Source organism: Hyperolius riggenbachi, chromosome 6 (genome assembly GCF_040937935.1).
Source record: "Hyperolius riggenbachi isolate aHypRig1 chromosome 6, aHypRig1.pri, whole genome shotgun sequence".
Lineage (NCBI taxonomy): Eukaryota > Metazoa > Chordata > Amphibia > Anura > Hyperoliidae > Hyperolius > Hyperolius riggenbachi.
Genome location: NC_090651.1, coordinates 391609354 through 391632810, shown reverse-complemented (window position 1 = coordinate 391632810; position 23457 = coordinate 391609354). Strand labels below are relative to the sequence as shown.

Below are 23457 nucleotides of genomic sequence, written 5' to 3'. Positions count from 1 at the left end.
GAACTAATCAATGAGGTATTCAGGGAGGTGTTGGGTAAATTTGTTCTAGTATATCTAGATGATATACTTACTTTCTCAGACAACCTTTCCGAGCACAGAACTCACGTCAAGTTTGTGCTGAACAAACTAAGACTGAACATGCTTTACGCCAAATTGGAGAAATGCATTTTTGAGAAAACTTCTGTCACCTTTTTGGGATACATAATTTCCACCTCAGGTCTTTCTATGGACCCTGCTAAGGTCTCTGCTGTGTTGGAGTGGCCCCAGCCAGTGGGCCTGAAGTCCCTTCAGAGGTTTTTGGGATTTGCTAATTACTACAGAAGGTTCATAAAGGGGTACTCCACAGTCATAGCACCCCTTACCAGTCTCACTAAAAAAGAGGCAGATACAAACCACTGGTCCCCTGAGGCTCGAGTTGCTTTCTCCACTTTGAAAGAGTTGTTTTGCTCTGCACCCATTTTGAGACACATAGACACCTCCTATCCCTTTATTGTTGAGGTAGACGCCTCAGAGGTGGGAGTAGAGGCTGTGCTGTCTCAGCGTTCTGGGTTGCAGGGCAGATTGCACCCGTGCGCCTATTTCTCTCGTAGGTTTTCACCGGCAGAGAAAAACTACGATATAGGTAACAGGGAACTTCTAGCCATTAAATTGGCCTTTGAAGAGTGGTGTCATTGGCTAGAAGGGGCAGAACATACTATTACGGTTTACACAGATCACAAAAATTTGGAATACATTGAGGGGGCTAAGAGATTGAGCCCCCCTCAGGCTTGATGGTCATTTGTTTTTCTAGAGATTTAGGTTTATAATTATGTACACTTCTGGTAGTAAAAACGTTAAGGCAGATGCCCTGTCCAGATGCTTTGAGCCAGAGACAGCACAGCCCTCAGACCCAGACACTATTATTCCACAGAAGGTTGTGTTGGCAGCCACAGAAACTTGGAGAGACTGGAGGGAGACTTTAAGCCCTTTCCAACAGGATGTTCCTGAGGGAAAGCCTGAAGGGGTTATGTTTGTGCCACTGCCTTTTCGCCTTCAAATATTGCAGATGTTCCACTCGCACAAGAATGCTGGACATCCTGGGGCCTCCAGAACACAGGACCTAGTCGCTAGGTGTGCTTGGTGGCCTTCATTGGCAACAGACTGCAAGGATGTATGTTAGAGAGTGTGCAGTGCGTGCAAAGGGTAAACCCTCCCGTCTGGCACCTGTGGGAACATTGCAGCCTTTGCCCACCCCGAGTGAACCGTGGACCGACTTTTCCATGCATTTTGTGGGGGAACTTCCGAAGTCTGAGGGCATGTCGGTCATTTGGGTGGTAGTTGACCGTTTCAGTAAAATGGCCCATTTTGTGCCCTTGAAAGGACTCCCCTCGGCCCAGGAACTGGCCGACCTTTTCATCATCCACGTTTTCCGACTACATGGTATTCCGGAAAACATAGTGTCAGATCGGGGAGTCCAATTTATTTCCAGATTTTGGAGGGCATTTTGTCGTCAAATAGGTATGGAACTGTCATTTTCATCGGGCTACCACCCACAGACCAATGGTCAGACTGAGCGAGTGAATCAGTCATTGGAACAATTTTTAAGATGTTATGTTGCGGATGCGCAAAATGATTGGGTCAAGTTCTTGCCATTCGCAGGATTTGCGCACAATAATTTGAAAAGCTCTTCCTCTGGGTTTGCGCCATTTCAGGTGGTTACTGGTCACTGGGAAGTTGCCCAAGTTCTCCCCATTGCCAGTAGCTTCCACTCTGTTTCCAGCTCTGGAGGCATGGCAAAAATCATTTAAGGACAATTGGGGGATTGTAAAGAATAATTTGGAAAAAGCTTTTCAAAGTCAGAAAGGTCAAGCTGACAAGAGACGTTCTTTAGAGTGGAAGTTCCAACCAGGAGATTTCGTCTGGGTGTCCACCCGTCATTTGGCCCTGAAACAACCCTCGCCCAAGTTGGGTCCCAGGTTTGTGGGTCCTTTTCCAGTTACCAGGAAGATCAACAATGTTACTTATGCCATTGATCTTCCTGCCAGCATGCGTGGGGTTAGATCTTTTCATGTGTCCCTGCTTAAGCCAGCAGTCCATGTGGGTGCCACTCCTCCTCCTCCTCCTGTGATTGTGGATGACCAACCTGAGTACGAGGTAGAAAAGATTTTAGACTCACGGTTAGTACAGAACTCAGTACAGTATCTAGTTCACTGGAAAGGGTATGGTATGGAGGAAAGAACATGGGTACCTGAATGTCGCATGCACGCGGACAAATTGAAAAAGGAATTCCACGCTTTGTATCCTGAGAAACCCGGTAGGAGCTGTCTGGAGTCCACTCCTAGGGGGGGGGGGGGGGTACTGTGAGGAAACGCGGAAAAGCCGCCGCTAGTACTCAAAGTAAGGCGGCTGATTCTGTGTTTAACTTGGCAGCTGGCGCAGTCGGAGCGCGGAGAAACCGCCGCATGCTCAGACAACAGGGCGGCGGATTCCGCGTCCGACGCGGCAGGTTGCACGCATATGCCTACTTCTATCAGTAATGCTGAATGCGGAGAAAACGCCGCACGCTCAGACAGCGGTGCGGTGGATTCCGCATCCAACACAGCAGAAACATTACAACACATGTCTGGTGTGGCTGGGACTGATAGTCCACACTGGCTCAGGAGGATGCGCGCGCGCGCAGAGAGGCAGGGCCTTTATGACAGTCAGAAGAGGGTCAGCTGACCGAGCCGGTCAGCTGACAATTTCAGCAGCTTTCATTGGTCCAGCACTTAGGGGAGGCGCTGGTGAGCGCTGGTGTATATATACTGGGTGCTGGTCATTTCTCTGGTGTCTGGCGTTGCGATCACTACGTGGTAGCACTCAGACCTTGTCAGTATCTGTGTTTATTAGACCAGTTTCCAAAGGTGTTGATGGCCAAGGATCTCACACCTTAGTCTAGGAATTCTGTTATTATCTGTATTATATTCTAGATCAGTTTCCAAAGGTGTTGATGGCCAGGGAACTCACACCTTAGCTTAGGCATTCTTGATTATTTGTTATGACCTTCTGCTTTCCTGACCATTCTTCTGATCTTTGATTTTGTACCTTTGTCACTCTGATACTCTGTTGCCAAAACTCGGCTAGTCTCTGGATTCTGCATCTGCCTCCTGTCTCTGTACTTGATCTGTCCGTGTGTTAACGACCTGGCTTGTCCGACCTCGAGAACTATCTCTCCTGTTTGGAGATAGTTCACAGATCTGTCTGTGACACTTCTCCATTGGTGTCACTCACGTTCTGTCCTTCCCTCTTTCTGTCTGACTCCTCCCCAGGGAGAGTCCAGACTACGGAAGGAACCAGTTGCTGAGCAGTATTCCTATCTGCTCTTGCACCTGTCTTCCAGGTGCGCTCCTCAAAGTATTACTGTTGCACCAAGACACTCTTATCACTCAGGTGTCCAGAGGTTAGAGATATATCTGATTATCGGTGATACTGCAGATCATCAATAATCTGGTATATATCTGCATTCTCGGTGATACTGCAGATCACCGGTAATCAGATCCTCTCTGTGTTACACTGATCGTTACACCCCGGGTTTGTTTTTGATAGCGTAAACGGCGATCAACCCGTACTGCTAAAGAGATTGCCTCATCAATAGATTATGGTTCAGGGTGTCCTAACATCAAATCTGAGACTGCGTCTGACAACCCTGATAAGAAACAGTCTAACAATGCTAATGAGCCCCACCTAGCTGACACAGCCCACTTCCTGAATTCAGCTGCGTAAACTTCTACCGGATCTTTACCCTGACGTAAAGTCTTAAGCTTCCTCTCAGCGGTGGAAGCAATGTCCGGATCATCATAAATTATGGCCATAGCTGTCATGATCGGTGTCAGCACGCAGAGAGAATCTGATTATTGGCGATCTGCAGTATCACCAAAAATCCGATATATACCCAATTATTAAAGATCTGCAGTATCACCGATAATCCGATATATTGCTAACCTCTGGACACCAGCAAAAGAACACAATAAAGACAGTAATAAATCAGATAGTGTGGAAATGTCCACCACACGGTAGTTCCTCAGAGGTGTGGTTACCTCTGAATGGGAACCCCGTGAGTGAGATCCTCTGACCAGGCTGAATGAGGAATCTCGACCCCCAGCAGTAATCGTCTGCTTGGGGCACTGAAGGGAGAAAGGTCAGACAGGCAAGGGTTCGGTAACAGAGATGTCGGTGGCAGTACAGGAGCAGAAGGCAGAAGAGTAATCGTTAAACAGGCAGAAGTCGGCAACAAGAATCAGATAGGCAAAGGTACTACATCAGCAAGAGATAGGGTAGTCAGGGATAGCAAAAGGTCAAAACACAGATCAATATACAACAATATTCCTAAGCTATGGTGTGAAATCCTTAGCATCAACACCAGGGAACTGCACTAAGGTCTGAGCGCTAACACAGCATGTGTATTCACGACAGCAGACAAGGAGCAACTGCCAGAGAGCTCCTTTTATGCTGGGGAACGCTCTAGCAGCGTCCCCCAGCTGCCCAGCCAATCGCTGGCCCTGCTGGAGTCAGCTTGTTCCTCTTCGGGAACAATAAAGTTCCTGTCTCCTCCAGTGCGTGCGCGCCAAGCGCGGGGTGAGTGCCGGTGAAGGAGACCCCACGGGAGGCAACTGCGCGGCGGAGTCCGCCCAGCATGCGGACATGCAAGCATGCGGACTCCGCCGACCGCACAGCCCCGCTCAGCGACACGCCGGCGGTGGGAGTCCGGGAAGCGGAGCCCACTGCATCATGCCTGTTGGCAGCGGGTCCGCTATCCCTCACAGTACCCCCCTCTTGAGGAGTGGACTCCGGACACTTCCTACCCGGTTTCTCTGGATGTGACTGATTAAACCTCTTCCTTAATTTCACAGCATGCATGCGATTCTCTGGTACCCAAGATCTGTCCTCCACCCCATACCCTTTCCAATGGACCAGATACTGTACGGATTTCTGTACCAGCCGGGAATCCAAAATTTTCCCAACCTCGTACTCTGTCTGGCCCTCCACTATCACTGGGGGGGGGGAAAGGAATCCACATATACTGCTGGCTTTAACAACGAAACATATGAGACCTCATTGATCTTTTTAGCCACCGGATAAGGCCCTATGAACTTAGGCCCCAATTTGGTGGACGGTTGTCTGAGTGCCAAATGTCTTGTTGACACCCACACCATGTCTCCAGGAGAAAAGTGCCACTCAACAGACCATCTCTTGTCGGCCTGTTTCTTCTGATTCTGGAAGGCTACTCCTAAATTCTCCTTTACTTGCCCCCCCTCTGCCACTCTTCCAGGGCTGGGAAGGGAGAGGAGCACACCGGCAATGGGAAAAATTTAGGAGACCTTCCTGACACAACCTGAAAAGGGGACAAGCCCGTTGAAGTGCTTCTCAGGTTGTTGTGTGCAAACTCCGCAAAGGACAGGAATTTAACCCAATCTGTTTGTGCATCTGCCATATAGCACCTCAGAAACTGTTCTAGTGCCTGATTCACCCTCTCGGACTGCCCGTTGGTTTGTGGGTGATACCCAGACGAGAAGGACAGGTTCATACCCAAATTATGGCGAAAAGCCCTCCAAAACTTTGATATAAATTGGACTCCTCTATCCGATACCACATCATCCGGAATCCCATGTAATCGGAAGATGTGCTGTATGAAGAGGTCGGCTGAGTCTTGAGCTGATGGGAATCCTATAAGAGGAACAAAGTGGGCCATCTTGCTGAACCTGTCCACGATCACCCATATCACAGTCATACCTTCTGACTTGGGAAGCTCGCCAATGAAGTCCATGGATAGGTGGGTCCATGGTTCATTTGGAACTGGCAAGGGTTGTAAGGTACCCACTGGAGCCTGGCGAGACGGTTTACTCCTGGCACACACCACACACTCTCTGACGAATTCCCTGCAATCCGAGGCCAATGAAGGCCACCAAACACACCTTGTGAGTAGATCTAGAGTGCGGGTGACCCCTTATGGGCATGGAATAGCTGCATAATTTGCAAACAAAATGGGAGTGGAACGAAGAGGACCCCTTCCGGTTTCCCTTCTGGGGTATCTAGCTGGTGAGGTGCCAGTGTGACCGCCCAGTCCTCCCAGGTCTCAGTGGCTGCCAGCACCACCTTGTGTGGTACAATGCTCTCGGGGAGAGCGGGCTGAGCTGTCTCTGGTTCAAAACATCTGGAGAGAGCGTCTGTCTTAATGTTCTTGGAACCTGGAGTGTACCTGATAACAAATCTAAAACGCGAGAAAAATAGGGACCAGCGGGCCTGACGAGGAGTGAGCCTCTTAGCCCCTTCAATGTACTCCAGGTTCTTATGGTCAGTGTATACAGTAATTGTGTGCTCTGCACCTTCCAGCCAATGGCGCCATTCCTGGAAGGCTAACTTGATGGACAACAGTTCCCTGTTGCCCACATCGTAGTTTCTCTCAGCAGGAGAGAATCTGCGTGAGAAATGGGCACAAGGATGTGTCTTGCCCTGCAGACCCGAGCGCTGAGACAGCACAGCCCCCACCCCGATCTCTGAGGCATCTACCTCTACTATGAAGGTAAGAGCGATGTTGACATGTCTCAGTATGGGTGCCAAACAAAACAGTTTTTTCAGGGTATTGAATGCGGCCTGGGCTTCCGATGACCACTGGTAAGGGTCAGCCCCTTTCTTGGTTAGACTAGTCAGAGGGGCTACTACCAAAGAGAATCCCTTAATAAATCTCCGGTAGTAATTAGCAAAACCAAGGAATCTCTGCAGTGCCTTCAAGCCCACCGGTTGCGACCACTCTAGGACTGCCGAAATCTTTTCTGGGTCCATCGATAGCCCTGACGTTGAGATGATGTATCCCAGAAAAGGAATTCGAGTGACCTCAAAGAGGCATTTCTCGAGTTTTGCATACAGTAGGTTTTGTCTCAATCTCTTCAACACGTATTTGACATGTTTGCGATGTTCCACGAGGTTTGGGGAGAAAATCAATATGTCATCGAGATATACCACGACAAACCTCCCCAACAGCTCCCTGAAAACCTCATTAATCAAGTCCTGGAAGACGGCCGGGGCGTTACACAACCCGAAGGGCATAACTAGATACTCGTAATGCCCGTCGGGTGTATTGAAGGCCGTCTTCCACTCGTCACCAGCCCTAATGCGTACCAGGTTGTATGCCCCACGTAGATCCAATTTTGAAAAAATAGTGGCATTGGTAATCTGGCCAAAGAGATCATCTATCAGAGGTAATGGATAACGATTCTGTATGGTGATCTTGTTTAGACCTCGGTAGTCAATACAGGGTCTAAGACCACCATCTTTCTTTTTAACGGAAAAAAACCCCGCCCCGGCCGGTGACCGAGAAGGGCAGATGAACCCCTTTGCCAGGTTCTCAGTAATGTACTCCCGCATTGCCTGTTTCTCCGGACCGGAGAGATTATAGAGATGACCCTTAGAAGGCATACAACCAGCTCTTAGGTCGATAGGACAATCGAAACTCCGATGTGGTGGGAGTTTATCAGCGGATTTAGGACAAAACACATCCGCAAACTCAGCGTACTGTGTGGGTATCCCCTTGACCTCTACCTTGGCAGCACACATGGCAACCCTCCCCAAACAATGGGTATGGCAATAAGGTGACCAGCTGAGTAACTGACCTGAGGCCCAATCTATCTGTGGGGAATGGAGCTGTAACCAGGGCATGCCAAGAATAACGGTGGAGGTTGCCATGCGCAAAACAAGAAACTGTAGACTCTCCTTAAGTAGAACCCCTATCGTACATTACAACCTTGGGGTCTGAGAGAGAGGTGATCTACACTGTAGAGGAGAGTCATCTACTGCGGTGACGACTATCTGTCGGTCTAAAGGTTGTAAGGGAACCCCCAGTCCCTTCACAAAATCATAATCAATAAAATTGGTTGCGGACCCTGAGTCCACAAAAGCTTCAGTACAAGCTGTGGAATTCCCCCAGGAAACGGAACACGGGAGAAGTTACCGATTATTCTGATTTAGAGGTAAGTTCTGTGCGTCTAGGGTATTACCTCTAACTACACCTAGACAGCAGCGTTTCCCGATTTCCTGGGGCAATTATGAGCAATATGACCCTGCTCTGCACAATATAGACAAAGGTTCTCTGCCCTTCTACGCTCTTTCTCTGCTCAAATCAACCGAGAATGTCCGATTTGCATCGGTTCGTCGGTAGAAGGAGCTGGCGATGAGGACGCATGAGAAAAAACTCTCACTGCATTCCTGCCTCTCGATTGGCACTGATAGCGCAATCTGCGGTCCGCCCGTATTGCCAAAGAAATGGCGTCGTCCACGGACTTGTGCTCTGGGTGTCCCAACATTAATTCAGAGACTGAGTCTGATAAGCCTGACAGAAAACAGTCTAACAAGGCATAAGATCCCGACCTAGATGACACAGCCCACTTTCTGAACTCTGCCGCGTAAACCTCAACCGTGTCTCGACCCTGCCTGAGAGTCTTTAGCTTCCTCTCGGCAATGATCGAAGCATCCAGATCATCATAAATTATAGCCATTGATTTGAAAAATTCCTCAACTGACGTGAGAGCCGTATCTTCGGGTGGAAGACCATATGCCCAGGTTTGCGAATCCCCGGACAATAAGGTCTTAATAAAAGTCATCCTTTGCTGCTCAGAACCTGACTGGGTGGGTCGTAACTCAAAATAGGATAACACCCGATTACAAAAATTCTGGAAGTCAGATCTTTGCCCTGAAAACTTTTCGGGCACTGACATGCGGAGATCTGTGACCGGAGGGGATTGCACTGTGGCCACAGTCGTCTGTAAGACCCGTACAGACCCAGCCAACTGGTTGATCTGAGTCTGTTGTGTATTAACCACCTCGATGAGGTTATTAAGCGAGGTGGTTAGAGTCTCGATCTGACTGCGTAGTGCTTCCATACCAATGGTCTGCTGTTCTGTCATGATCGGTGTCAGCACACAGAGAGAATCTGATTATTGATGATCTGCAGTATCACCGATAATCCGATATATTGCAAACCTCTGGACACCAGCAAAAGAACACAATAAAGACAGATTGTCTGGAATCAGATAGTGTGGAAATGTCCACCACACGGTAATTCCTCAGAGGTGTGGTTACCTCTGAATGGGAACCCCGTGAGTGAGATCCTCTAACCAGGCAGAGTGAGGAATCTCGACCCCCAGCAGTAATCGTCTGCTTGGGGCAGGCGTCTCAGAGAGGCAAGCCTCAGAGATAACCCTCCAGTGGGAGACGTCCCACTGAAGGGAGAAAGGTCAGACAGGCAAGGGTTCGGTAACAGAGATGGCGGCGGCTGTACAGGAGTGGAAGACAGAAGAGTAATCGTTAAACAGGCAGAAGTCGGCAACAAAAATCAGATAGGCAAAGGTACAAGATCAGCAAGAGATAGAGTAGTCAGGGATAGCAAAAGGTCAAAACACAGATCAATATACAACAATATTCCTAAGCTATGGTGTGAAATCCTTAGCATCAACACCAGGGAACTGCACTAAGGTCTGAGCGCTAACACGAGATGTGTATTCACGACAGCAGACAAGGAGCAACTGCCAGAGAGCTCCTTTTATGCTGGGGAACGCTCTAGCAGCGTCCCCCAGCTGCCCAGCCAATCGCTGGCCCTGCTGGAGTCAGCTGACCAGCCTGGTCAGCTGACTCCTCTTCGGGAACAATAAAGTTCCTGTCTCCTCGCGCGCGTGCGTGCCAAGCGCCGGGTGAGTGCCGGCGAAGGAAACCCCATGGGAGGCAACTGCGCGGCGGAGTCGGCTCAGCGGCACGCCGGCGCTGGGAGTCCGGGAAGCGGAGCCCGCTGCCTCATGCCTGTTGGCAGTGGGTCCGCTATCCCTCACAATAGCCTTAAACAATTCCTCAACTGATGACAAAGCCTCATGCCCTGCCTGAAGGCTATATGCCCATGTTTGAGAATCCCCTGACAAGAGGGTCTTTATAAAAGTAATTCTCTGTGCCTCAGTTCCCGATAAGTTAGGTCTTAACTAAAAATAAGACAATACTCGATTTCTAAAGTTCTGAAAGTCAGATCTATGACCAGAAAACCTTTTGGGTACAGACATGCGTAAGTCTGTAACTGGAGGAGATCGCATTGCATTCACAGCCGTTTGAAGGACCTGTATGGACCCAGACAAAGCGGTAATCTGGGTCTGTTGGCCATCCAACACCCTGATGAAATTCTCCACCGAGGTGGTTAGTCCATCAATACTGCTGTTGAGTGTGTCTGTTTTGTTTTCTAGGTCTGCCGTTCTGTAACGATTGGTGTCAGCACACAGAGAGAATCTGATTATTGATGATCTGCAGAATCATCAACAATACAGACGTATACCCAGTGGCGTAGCTAATGAGCTGTGGGCCCCGATGCAAGTCTTACAATGGGGCCCCTCAAGCACTCTATACATAACAATTGGTACGGCGCACACCAAAACCTGCCAATGGTGACTACAATGTCAGAGGAGCAAGAAGGGGATGGGGAACAGCTTGTTAATGATTACCACTATTCAAAGTATCTATAGAAGTGATTATTATGAGCACAGGACCAATAGAGAGCTAATACTGTAGTTGAGGGAGGGCCCTTCGGGGCCCCTCTGGCCCAAGGGCCCCGATGCGGTCGCTACCACTGCACCCCCTATTGCTACGCCCCTGCGTATACCTGATTATGGATGATCTGCAGAATCACCAATAATACAAGTATGACTAACCTCTGGACACCTAATGAAGTGTAAGTGTTTGGTGCAACTGTAGGCTATCGCCCGTGGGGCGTGAGACACAGATATACTGTGGGCAGCGACCACCTGAGGAGCAGGTGGCCCCCGGCTGTGCAGGGACTATCTCTTTAAGAGAAGGAGATAGAGATAATCTTGCAGCCAGTGATTCCCTGGTAGACTGGAAATCAGACTGTACTGCAGCCAAGGATTCCCAGATGGATTGGGAATCAGACTGTACTGCAACCAGGGGACTCCTATGGGATAGAGGCCACTGGCTGCACTGTAGGGAGGACTCTCTGAGGAGCAGGAGGTCCTTGCAGCTAACTGCTACCTGGTGGATTAGTGTCACAGGTAGTACAGACAGACTGATCACTCGAGAGATGAGTGACACCCAGAAGGGTCGGGCAGGCCAGGTCGGCAACAAACGAGCAGATAAGGTACAGAGACAGAAGGCTGATTCGGTAACCGGGTACAGGCAAGGTTGGCAACTGGTAGACAGATAGGCAGAGGTACCGAATCAGAAAACAAGAGAGAAGTGAACAGAGCCAGAGGTCATAACAGATAACAAGCACAATCCTAGTCTGAGGTGTGAGGTCCTTGGTCTCGACACCCGGGAACTAGTCTAAAGAATAACACAGTATCCTATGCTTGGGTGTAAGGTCCTTAGTCTCAACACCCTGGAACTGGTCTAAAGTATAACACAGTAATGACACAGTAATCCTAAGCTTGGGTGTGAGGTCCTTGGTCTCAACACCCTGGAACTGGTCTAAAGTATAACACAGTAAATAACGAGCGGAATCTGGCTAAGTGTGAATTCTCAGGTCCACCTGGTTCTAACACACTGTATGATCTGACTGAGGTCTGAGTGCTCACACGTAAGTATTCGCAACGGCAGACAACCAGCAACTGACAAGCAAGATCTATATATACTACAGCACTCCGCAGCGCCGCCTTGCACCACTCAGCCAATCAGGAGTTCTGCTGGGATCAGCTGATCGTCCTGATCAGCTGATACCTCTCCTGCTGGCTTAAAGGTCCTGTCTTCTAGCGCGCGCGCGTAGCTCTCCATCTGTGTGCACTAGAAGGCCCAGGCAAACCAGACACATGTTGCTGTGTGGAAACCGCCAGTCTGAACGCAGAGACAGCCGCCCCGCCGCCAGACCGCGCGACGGCATCTCTGCTATTCATTACAGTTTCTCCAGAAAATAATCGTATTGCAGCAATGTTTCACCAGAAAATAATCTTAATGCAGCAATGTTTAACCAGAAAATAATAATTTTGCGGCAATGTTTCACCTGAAAATAATCAAAATGCAGCAATGTTTCTCCAGGAAATAATCATAATGCGACCAATGTTTCTCCAGAAAATAATTGTAATGCTGCAATATTTCACCAGAAAATAATCATAATGGGGCAGTGTTTCACCAGAAAATAATCATTATGCTGCAATGTTTCTCCAGAAAATAATCGTAATGCAGCAATGTTTCACCAGAAAATAATCGTAATGCAGAAATTTTTTACCAGAAAATAATCATAATGGGGGCAGTGTTTCACCAGAAAATAATCATTATGCTGCAATGTTTCTCCAGAAAATAATCATTATGCTGCAATGTTTCTCCAGAAAATAATCATTATGCTGCAATGTTTCTCCAGAAAATAATCGTAATGCAGCAATGTTTCACCAGAAAATAATCGTAATGCAGCAATGTTCCACCAGAAACTAATCATAATGGGTGCAGTGTTTCACCAGAAAATAATGTGCACCTGTAAAAAAAAAAAAAAAGCATTTACTCACCTGCAGAAGACTCCTCTCCCAGCATGCAGCTCCCCCGATGATCTACCTGCAGCCAGTTGCTGTGAAAGTCCCGTGCTGACACATGCAGAGAACAGGGCTATGGGAAGATGGCGCCTAAAGCCCTCTACTGGAGACACAAATAGTCTCCAGTGCAGAGCTTCAGACGACATCTTCCCGCATCCCATCTCTGCCTGGCGGAAGACTTCTGCAGGCCGAGGTGAGCTGTAGGCCGCCGGGGAGTGAATTTGTGTGGCGTCTATTGGACACTGCAAACCAGTTCACCTGGGGGGTCCCACAATCGGGGTGAGGGTTGGGCACGGTCCCCCCCCAGCAGCACACCCACCCCCCGCACAGCGTCCCAAGCAACCACTTGGTCGGCTTGTTGGACGAGGTGCCCCTGGCTGTCGGGGTATTACATAGTGTTGGGCATCATGTCACACAGCTTCCAGGACCTGCATATTGAATTTGACATGAGACACCACAAGACTGCTTAGAGTATGCCTCAGATTGGTACAGATGGGAAGGGATGTGAAGGTTGGTGGCAGTTATGTGGAGGTTGAAGACAGTGATGTGGGTGGTGACTGACAGCGATGTAGAGGTTGAGGCCCGAAGTTGATGTTGGTGGCAGTAACGTGGAGGTTGGTGACAGTGATGGGGAGGTTGATGGCGGCGATGGGGAGGTTGGTGGCAGCGATGTGGAGGTTAATAGCAGCAATGTGGAGGTTGGCAGCGATGTGGAGGTTGGTGGCAGTTATGTGGAGGTTAATAGCAGCAATGTGGAGGTTTGCAGCGATGTTGAGGTTGGTGCCAGCAATGGGGAGGTTGGTGGCAGTGATGTGGAGGTTGGTGGCAACAATGTGGAGGTTGGTGGCAGCGATGTGGAGGTTGGTGGCAGATATGTGGAGGTTGGCGAAAGATATGTGGAGGTTGGTGGCAGTGATGTGGAGGTTAATAGCAGCAATGTGGAGATTGGCAGTGACGTGGAGGTTGGCAGCAGCGATGTGGAGTTTTGTGGCAGCAATGTGGATGTTGGCAATTGGCAGTGATGTGGAGGTTGTTGGCAGTGATATGGAGGTTGGTGGCAGCGATGTTGAGGTTGGTGGAAGGGATGTAGAGGTTGGCAGTGATGTGGAGGTTGGTGGCAGCGATGTTGAGGTTGGTGGAAGAGATGTAGAGGTTGGCAGTGATGTGGAGGTTGTTGGCAGTGATATGGAGGTTGGTGGCAGCGATGTTGAGCTTGGTGGAAGAGATGTAGAGGTTGGCAGTGATGTGGAGGTTGTTGGCAGTAATATGGAGGTTGGTGGCAGCGATGTTGAGGTTGGTGGAAGAGATGTAGAGGTTGGCAGTGATATGGAGGTTGGTGGCAGCGATGTTGAGGTTGGTGGAAGAGATGTAGAGGTTGTCAGTGATGTGGAGGTTGTTGACAGTGATATGGAGGTTGGTGGCAGCGATGTTGAGGTTGGTGGAAGAGATGTAGAGGTTGGCAGTGATGTGGAGGTTGGTGGCAGCGATGTTGAGGTTGGTGGAAGAGATGAAGAGGTTGGTGGAAGAGATGTAGAGGTTGGCAGTGATGTGGAGGTTATTGGCAGTGATGTGGAGGTTGTTGGCAGTGATGTGGAGGTTGGTGGCAGCGATGTTGAGGTTGGTGGAAGAGATGTAGAGGTTGGCAGTGATGTGGAGGTTGCACAAGAGAAAAGAATGTGTGCTCTGACCAGTCAACTCCTAACTTATGTACTGGCTGCCTTAAGTCTATTGACTAATTTAAAATGGCAAAGCGTTTGCATGTTGCATTCACCCACCAGAATATGCAGGATCTGAACCATCCACCTGTGCTTCCTGCAGGAGTTGGCCCATGCAATATATTGCGTGTAGGCCTCCTTGTACCCCCAAGATATGAAGTGTCAATAGATTTGAGGCAGCCAGTATTTAAGTCAGGAGTTGACTGGTCAGAGCACACATCCTATTCTCTTGTGCAACCTAGTGATGTGGAGGTTGGTGGCAGTGATGTGGAGGTTGGTGGCAGTGATGTGGAGGTTGGTGGCAGTGATGTGGAGGTTAATAGCAGCAATTTGGAGGTTGGTGGCAGCAATGTGGAGGTTGGTGGAAGTGATATGGAGGTTGGTGGAAGTGATATGGAGGTTGGTGGAAGTGATGTGGAGGTTGGTGGAAGTGATATGGAGGTTGGTGGCAGCAATGTGGAGGTTGGTGGAAGTGATATGGAGGTTGGTGGCAGTGATGTGGAGGTTGGTGGCAGCAATGTGGAGGTTGGTGGAAGTGATATGGAGGTTGGTGGAAGTAATATTGAGGTTGGTGGCAGCAATGTGGAGGTTGGTGGAAGTGATATGGAGGTTGGTGGAAGTGATATGGAGGTTGGTGGCAGCAATGTGGAGGTTGGTGGAAGTGATATGGAGGTTGGTGGAAGTGATATGGAGGTTGGTGGCAGCAATGTGGAGGTTGGTGGAAGTGATATGGAGGTTGGTGGAAGTGATATGGAGGTTGGTGGCAGCAATGTGGAGGTTGGTGGAAGTGATATGGAGGTTGGTGGAAGTGATATGGAGGTTGGTGGCAGCAATGTGGAGGTTGGTGGAAGTGATATGGAGGTTGGTGGAAGTGATATGGAGGTTGGTGGAAGTGATATGGAGGTTGGTGGCAGCAATGTGGAGGTTGGTGGAAGTGATATGGAGGTTGGTGGAAGTGATATAGAGGTTGGTGGAAGTGATATGGAGGTTGGTGGAAGTGATATGGAGGTTGGTGGCAGCTATGAGGAGGTTGTTGGCAGTGATGTGGAGGTTGTTGGCAGTGATGTGGAGGTTGTTGGCAGTGATGTGGAGGTTGGTGGCAGTGATGTGGAGGTTGGTGGCAGTGATGTGGAGGTTGGTGGAAGTGATGTGGAGGTTGGTGGCAGCAATGTGGAGGTTGGTGGAAGTGATATGGAGGTTGGTGGAAGTGATATGGAGGTTGGTGGCAGCAATGTGGAGGTTGGTGGAAGTGATGCAGCAGGGGAGGATGGTGGTGGATCTCCACATCTCTTCCACCAACCTCCACATGAGCGTGGTCAGTACCACAGAGGAAAATCCCGCCCCCCCTTCGCCTGGAACATGGGTACATCGGTCAGGGTTTCCCCTGAGTAATGCTCTGTAATAAGCCATCGTGCAAAGGGAAACCAGCAATAGGATTTGCCGGTAATCCTCACCCGATGGAAAGGAGAAAAGTGGCTCCATCTGCAATCTACTTATCACCTCTAACAGGATACGGCCCCTGATCTCATCAGCAAGTGCTGAACCTGCTCACTCTGCTCCCCCTGCAGGCTGCTTCATCCCAGAGCAGTAACTGATCTCATCAGCAAGTGCTGAACCTGCTCACTCTGCTCCCCCTGCAGGCTGCTTCATCCCAGAGCAGTAACTGATCTCATCAGCAAGTGCTGAACCTGCTCACTCTGCTCCCCCTGCAGGCTGCTTCATCCCAGAGCAGTAACTGATCTCATCAGCAAGTGCTGAACCTGCTCACTCTGCTCCCCCTGCAGGCAGCTTCATCACAGAGCAGTAACTGATCTCATCAGCAAGTGCTGAACCTGCTCACTCTGCTCTCCCTGCAGGCTGCTTCATCCCAGAGCAGTAACTGATCTCATCAGCAAGTGCTGAACCTGCTCACTCTGCTCTCCCTGCAGGCTGCTTCATCACAGAGCAGTAACTGATCTCATCAGCAAGTGCTGAACCTGCTCACTCTGCTCTCCCTGCAGGCTGCTTCATCCCAGAGCAGTAACTGATCTCATCAGCAAGTGCTGAACCCAGAGCTGGGACAAGGTCCTCCAGCACCCAAGGCTGAGACACCAAAGTGTGCCCCTCCATCCCTGCCACCCCAGCCATCACACACTGATTGCTATTAGACTAAGAGGGCCACAGGGCCCACAACCTCCCCAACACCTTAATATCTAGTTATCTGGCTTGCAGTCACTGCCATGTATCCCCTTTTCTTATTTCTTTCTGCTTCAAACACAATTAGGAATGACAGCTGAATGAATTCTGCGCCCCCTCCTACACTGCGCCCTGAGGCTGGAGCCTCTCCAGCCTATGCCTCGGCCCGGCCCTGGCTGAACCTGCTCACTCTGCTCTCCCTGCAGGCCGCTTTATCCCAGAGCAGTAACTGATCTCACCAGCAAGTGCTGAACCTGTTCACTCTGCTCTCCCTGCAGGCTGCTTCATCCCAGAGCAGTAACTGATCTCATCAGCAAGTGCTGAACCTGCTCACTCTGCTCTCCCTGCAGGCCGCTTCATCCCAGAGCAGTAACTGATCTCACCAGCAAGTGCTGAGCCTGCTCACTCTGCTCTCCCTGCAGGCCGCTTCATCCCAGAGCAGTAACTGATCTCACCAGCAAGTGCTGAGCCTGCTCACTCTGCTCTCCCTGCAGGCCGCTTCATCCCAGAGCAGTAACTGATCTCATCAGCAAGTGCTGAACCTGCTCACTCTGCTCTCCCTGCAGGCCGCTTCATCCCAGAGCAGTAACTGATCTCATCAGCAAGTGCTGAACCTGCTCACTCTGCTCTCCCTGCAGGCCGCTTCATCCCAGAGCAGTAACTGATCTCACCAGCAAGTGCTGAACCTGCTCACTCTGCTCTCCCTGCAGGCTGCTTCATCACAGAGCAGTAACTGATCTCACCAGCAAGTGCTGAACCTGCTCACTCTGCTCCCCCTGCAGGCCGCTTCATCACAGAGCAGTAACTGATCTCATCAGCAAGTGCTGAACCTGCTCACTCTGCTCTCCCTGCAGGCCGCTTCATCCCAGAGCAGTAACTGATCTCATCAGCAGGTGCTGAACCTGCTCACTCTGCTCCCCCTGCAGGCTGCTTCATCCCAGAGCAGTAACTGATCTCACCAGCAAGTGCTGAACCTGCTCACTCTGCTCTCCCTGCAGGCTGCTCCATCCCAGAGCAGTAACTGATCTCATCAGCAAGTGCTGAACCTGCTCACTCTGCTCTCCCTGCAGGCTGCTTCATCCCAGAGCAGTAACTGATCTCACCAGCAAGTGCTGAACCTGCTCACTCTGCTCTCCCTGCAGGCTGCTCCATCCCAGAGCAGTAACTGATCTCATCAGCAAGTGCTGAACCTGCTCACTCTGCTCTCCCTGCAGGCTGCTTCATCACAGAGCAGTAACTGATCTCATCAGCAGGTGCTGAACCTGCTCACTCTGCTCCCCCTGCAGGCTGCTTCATCCCAGAGCAGTAACTGATCTCACCAGCAAGTGCTGAACCTGCTCACTCTGCTCTCCCTGCAGGCTGCTCCATCCCAGAGCAGTAACTGATCTCATCAGCAAGTGCTGAACCTGCTCACTCTGCTCTCCCTGCAGGCTGCTTCATCACAGAGCAGTAACTGATCTCATCAGCAAGTGCTGAACCTGCTCACTCTGCTCTCCCTGCAGGCCGCTTCATCCCAGAGCAGTAACTGATCTCATCAGCAAGTGCTGAACCTGCTCACTCTGCTCCCCCTGCAGGCTGCTTCATCCCAGAGCAGTAACTGATCTCACCAGCAAGTGCTGAACCTGCTCACTCTGCTCTCCCTGCAGGCTGCTCCATCCCAGAGCAGTAACTGATCTCATCAGCAAGTGCTGAACCTGCTCACTCTGCTCTCCCTGCAGGCTGCTTCATCACAGAGCAGTAACTGATCTCACCAGCAAGTGCTGAACCTGCTCACTCTGCTCTCCCTGCAGGCTGCTTCATCCCAGAGCAGTAACTGATCTCATCAGCAAGTGCTGAACCTGCTCACTCTGCTCTCCCTGCAGGCTGCTTCATCACAGAGCAGTAACTGATCTCACCAGCAAGTGCTGAACCTGCTCACTCTGCTTTCCCTGCAGGCTGCTTCATCACAGAGCAGTAACTGATCTCACCAGCAAGTGCTGAACCTGCTCACTCTGCTCTCCCTGCAGGCTGCTCCATCCCAGAGCAGTAACTGATCTCATCAGCAAGTGCTGAACCTGCTCACTCTGCTCTCCCTGCAGGCTGCTTCATCCCAGAGCAGTAACTGATCTCACCAGCAAGTGCTGAACCTGCTCACTCTGCTCTCCCTGCAGGCTGCTCCATCCCAGAGCAGTAACTGATCTCATCAGCAACTGCTGAACCTGCTCACTCTGCTCTCCCTGCAGGCTGCTTCATCACAGAGCAGTAACTGATCTCATCAGCAGGTGCTGAACCTGCTCACTCTGCTCCCCCTGCAGGCTGCTTCATCCCAGAGCAGTAACTGATCTCACCAGCAAGTGCTGAACCTGCTCACTCTGCTCTCCCTGCAGGCTGCTCCATCCCAGAGCAGTAACTGATCTCATCAGCAAGTGCTGAACCTGCTCACTCTGCTCTCCCTGCAGGCTGCTTCATCACAGAGCAGTAACTGATCTCACCAGCAAGTGCTGAACCTGCTCACTCTGCTTTACCTGCAGGCTGCTTCATCACAGAGCAGTAACTGATCTCACCAGCAAGTGCTGAACCTGCTCACTCTGCTCCCCCTGCAGGCTGCTCCATCACAGAGCAGTAACTGATCTCATCAGCAAGTGCTGAACCTGCTCACTCTGCTCCCCCTGCAGGCTGCTTCATCACAGAGCAGTAACTGATCTCATCAGCAAGTGCTGAACCTGCTCACTCTGCTCTCCCTGCAGGCCGCTTCATCCCAGAGCAGTAACTGATCTCACCAGCAAGTGCTGAACCTGCTCACTCTGCTCCCCCTGCAGGCTGCTTCATCCCAGAGCAGTAACTGATCTCACCAGCAAGTGCTGAACCTGCTCACTCTGCTCCCCCTGCAGGCTGCTTCATCCCAGAGCAGTAACTGATCTCACCAGCAAGTGCTGAACCTGCTCACTCTGCTCTCCCTGCAGGCTGCTCCATCCCAGAGCAGTAACTGATCTCATCAGCAAGTGCTGAACCTGCTCACTCTGCTCTCCCTGCAGGCTGCTTCATCCCAGAGCAGTAACTGATCTCACCAGCAAGTGCTGAACCTGCTCACTCTGCTCTCCCTGCAGGCTGCTCCATCCCAGAGCAGTAACTGATCTCATCAGCAAGTGCTGAACCTGCTCACTCTGCTCTCCCTGCAGGCTGCTTCATCACAGAGCAGTAACTGATCTCATCAGCAGGTGCTGAACCTGCTCACTCTGCTCCCCCTGCAGGCTGCTTCATCCCAGAGCAGTAACTGATCTCACCAGCAAGTGCTGAACCTGCTCACTCTGCTCTCCCTGCAGGCTGCTCCATCCCAGAGCAGTAACTGATCTCATCAGCAAGTGCTGAACCTGCTCACTCTGCTCTCCCTGCAGGCTGCTTCATCACAGAGCAGTAACTGATCTCACCAGCAAGTGCTGAACCTGCTCACTCTGCTTTACCTGCAGGCTGCTTCATCACAGAACAGTAACTGATCTCACCAGCAAGTGCTGAACCTGCTCACTCTGCTCCCCCTGCAGGCTGCTCCATCACAGAGCAGTAACTGATCTCATCAGCAAGTGCTGAACCTGCTCACTCTGCTCCCCCTGCAGGCTGCTTCATCACAGAGCAGTAACTGATCTCATCAGCAAGTGCTGAACCTGCTCACTCTGCTCTCCCTGCAGGCCGCTTCATCCCAGAGCAGTAACTGATCTCACCAGCAAGTGCTGAACCTGCTCACTCTGCTCCCCCTGCAGGCTGCTTCATCCCAGAGCAGTAACTGATCTCACCAGCAAGTGCTGAACCTGCTCACTCTTCTCCCCCTGCAGGCTGCTTCATCCCAGAGCAGTAACTGATCTCATCAGCAAGTGCTGAACCTGCTCACTCTGCTCTCCCTGCAGGCTGCTTCATCCCAGAACAGTAACTGATCTCATCAGCAAGTGCTGAACCTGCTCACTCTGCTTTCCCTGCAGGCTGCTTCATCACAGAGCAGTAACTGATCTCACCAGCAAGTGCTGAACCTGCTCACTCTGCTCCCCCTGCAGGACGCTTCATCACAGAGCAGTAACTGATCTCATCAGCAAGTGCTGAACCTGCTCACTCTGCTCTCCCTGCAGGCCGCTTCATCCCAGAGCAGTAACTGATCTCATCAGCAAGTGCTGAACCTGCTCACTCTGCTCCCCCTGCAGGCTGCTTCATCCCAGAGCAGTAACTGATCTCACCAGCAAGTGCTGAACCTGCTCACTCTGCTCTCCCTGCAGGCTGCTCCATCCCAGAGCAGTAACTGATCTCATCAGCAAGTGCTGAACCTGCTCACTCTGCTCTCCCTGCAGGCTGCTTCATCACAGAGCAGTAACTGATCTCACCAGCAAGTGCTGAACCTGCTCACTCTGCTCTCCCTGCAGGCTGCTTCATCCCAGAGCAGTAACTGATCTCATCAGCAAGTGCTGAACCTGCTCACTCTGCTCTCCCTGCAGGCTGCTTCATCACAGAGCAGTAACTGATCTCACCAGCAAGTGCTGAACCTGCTCACTCTGCTTTCCCTGCAGGCGGCTTCATCACAGAGCAGTAACTGATCTCACCAGCAAGTGCTGAACCTGCTCACTCTGCTCCCCCTGCAGGCTGCTCCATCACAGAGCAGTAACTGATCTCATCAGCAAGTGCTGAACCTGCTCACTCTGCTCCCCCTGCAGGCTGCTTCATCACAGAGCAGTAACTGATCTCATCAGCAAGTGCTGAACCTGCTCACTCTGCTCTCCCTGCAGGCCGCTTCATCCCAGAGCAGTAACTGATCTCACCAGCAAGTGCTGAACCTGCTCACTCTGCTCCCCCTGCAGGCTGCTTCATCCCAGAGCAGTAACTGATCTCATCAGCAAGTGCTGAGCCTGCTCACTCTGCTCTCCCTGCAGGCTGCTTCATCCCAGAACAGTAACTGATCTCATCAGCAAGTGCTGAACCTGCTCACTCTGCTCTCCCTGCAGGCTGCTTCATCCCAGAGCAGTAACTGATCTCATCAGCAAGTGCTGAACCCAGAGCTGGGACAAGGTCCTCCAGCACCCAAGGCTGAGACACCAAAGTGCGCCCCTCCATCCCTGCCACCCCAGCCATCAAACACTGATTGCTATTAGACTAAGAGGTGCCACAGGGCCCACAACCTCCCCAACACCTTAATATCTAGTTATCTGGCTTGCAGTCACTGCCATGTATCCCCTTTTCTTATTTCTTTCTGCTTCAAACACAATTAGGAATGACAGCTGAATGAATTCTGCGCCCCCTCCTACACTGCGCCCTGAGGCTGGAGCCTCTCCAGCCTATGCCTCGGCCCGACCCTGGCTGAACCTGCTCACTCTACTCTCCCTGCAGGCCGCTTTATCCCAGAGCAGTAACTGATCTCACCAGCAAGTGCTGAACCTGTTCACTCTGCTCTCCCTGCAGGCTGCTTCATCCCAGAGCAGTAACTGATCTCATCAGCAAGTGCTGAACCTGCTCACTCTGCTCTCCCTGCAGGCTGCTTCATCCCAGAGCAGTAACTGATCTCATCAGCAAGTGCTGAACCTGCTCACTCTGCTCTCCCTGCAGGCTGCCTCATCCCAGAGCAGTAACTGATCTCATCAGCAAGTGCTGAACCTGCTCACTCTGCTCTCCCTGCAGGCCGCTTCATCCCAGAGCAGTAACTGATCTCACCAGCAAGTGCTGAGCCTGCTCACTCTGCTCTCCCTGCAGGCCGCTTCATCCCAGAGCAGTAACTGATCTCACCAGCAAGTGCTGAGCCTGCTCACTCTGCTCTCCCTGCAGGCCGCTTCATCCCAGAGCAGTAACTGATCTCATCAGCAAGTGCTGAACCTGCTCACTCTGCTTTCCCTGCAGGCCGCTTCATCACAGAGCAGTAACTGATCTCATCAGCAAGTGCTGAACCTGCTCACTCTGCTTTCCCTGCAGGCTGCTTCATCACAGAGCAGTAACTGATCTCACCAGCAAGTGCTGAACCTGCTCACTCTGCTCCCCCTGCAGGCCGCTTCATCACAGAGCAGTAACTGATCTCATCAGCAAGTGCTGAACCTGCTCACTCTGCTCTCCCTGCAGGCCGCTTCATCCCAGAGCAGTAACTGATCTCATCAGCAAGTGCTGAACCTGCTCACTCTGCTCTCCCTGCAGGCTGCTCCATCCCAGAGCAGTAACTGATCTCATCAGCAAGTGCTGAACCTGCTCACTCTGCTCTCCCTGCAGGCTGCTTCATCACAGAGCAGTAACTGATCTCACCAGCAAGTGCTGAACCTGCTCACTCTGCTTTCCCTGCAGGCTGCTTCATCACAGAGCAGTAACTGATCTCACCAGCAAGTGCTGAACCTGCTCACTCTGCTCCCCCTGCAGGCTGCTGCATCACAGAGCAGTAACTGATCTCATCAGCAAGTGCTGAACCTGCTCACTCTGCTCCCCCTGCAGGCTGCTTCATCACAGAGCAGTAACTGATCTTATCAGCAAGTGCTGAACCTGCTCACTCTGCTCTCCCTGCAGGCTGCTTCATCACAGAGCAGTAACTGATCTCACCAGCAAGTGCTGAACCTGCTCACTCTGCTCTCCCTGCAGGCTGCTTCATCCCAGAGCAGTAACTGATTTCACCAGCAAGTGCTGAACCTGCTCACTCTGCTCCCCCTGCAGGCTGCTTCATCCCAGAGCAGTAACTGATCTCACCAGCAAGTGCTGAACCTGTTCACTCTGCTCTCCCTGCAGGCTGCTTCATCCCAGAGCAGTAACTGATCTCACCAGCAAGTGCTGAGCCTGCTCACTCTGCTCTCCCTGCAGGCTGCTTCATCACAGAGCAGTAACTGATCTCACCAGCAAGTGCTGAACCTGCTCACTCTGCTCTCCCTGCAGGCTGCTTCATCCCAGAGCAGTAACTGATCTCATCAGCAAGTGCTGAACCTGCTCACTCTGCTCCCCCTGCAGGCTGCTTCATCCCAGAGCAGTAACTGATCTCATCAGCAAGTGCTGAACCTGCTCACTCTGCTCTCCCTGCAGGCCGCTTCATCCCAGAGCAGTAACTGATCTCATCAGCAAGTGCTGAACCTGCT

The 23457-nt window shown here is 51.2% G+C and overlaps 1 protein-coding gene across 1 annotated transcript; it reads left to right on the top strand.

Moving 5' to 3' along the window:
• The first annotated feature begins 13562 nt into the window (after positions 1 to 13562).
• Positions 13563 to 15625, top strand: LOC137522324 (vesicle-associated protein-like). The gene is made up of 2 exons (XM_068242355.1): positions 13563 to 14194; positions 14476 to 15625. The coding sequence occupies exons 1-2, from the start codon at positions 13563 to 13565 to the stop codon at positions 15623 to 15625; spliced, it is 1782 nt and encodes a 593-aa protein (XP_068098456.1).
• Positions 15626 to 23457: the final 7832 nt, after the last annotated feature.

Bases quoted from the DNA above. Each gene is read 5' to 3' on its own strand.
- LOC137522324 (XM_068242355.1), top strand. From the start codon at position 13,563: ATGGAGGTTGGTGGCAGCGATGTTGAGGTTGGTGGAAGGGATGTAGAG. The intron at 14,195-14,475 runs GTGTGCTCTGAC...TGTGCAACCTAG, and splicing joins GTTGCACAAGAGAAAAGAAT to TGATGTGGAGGTTGGTGGCA.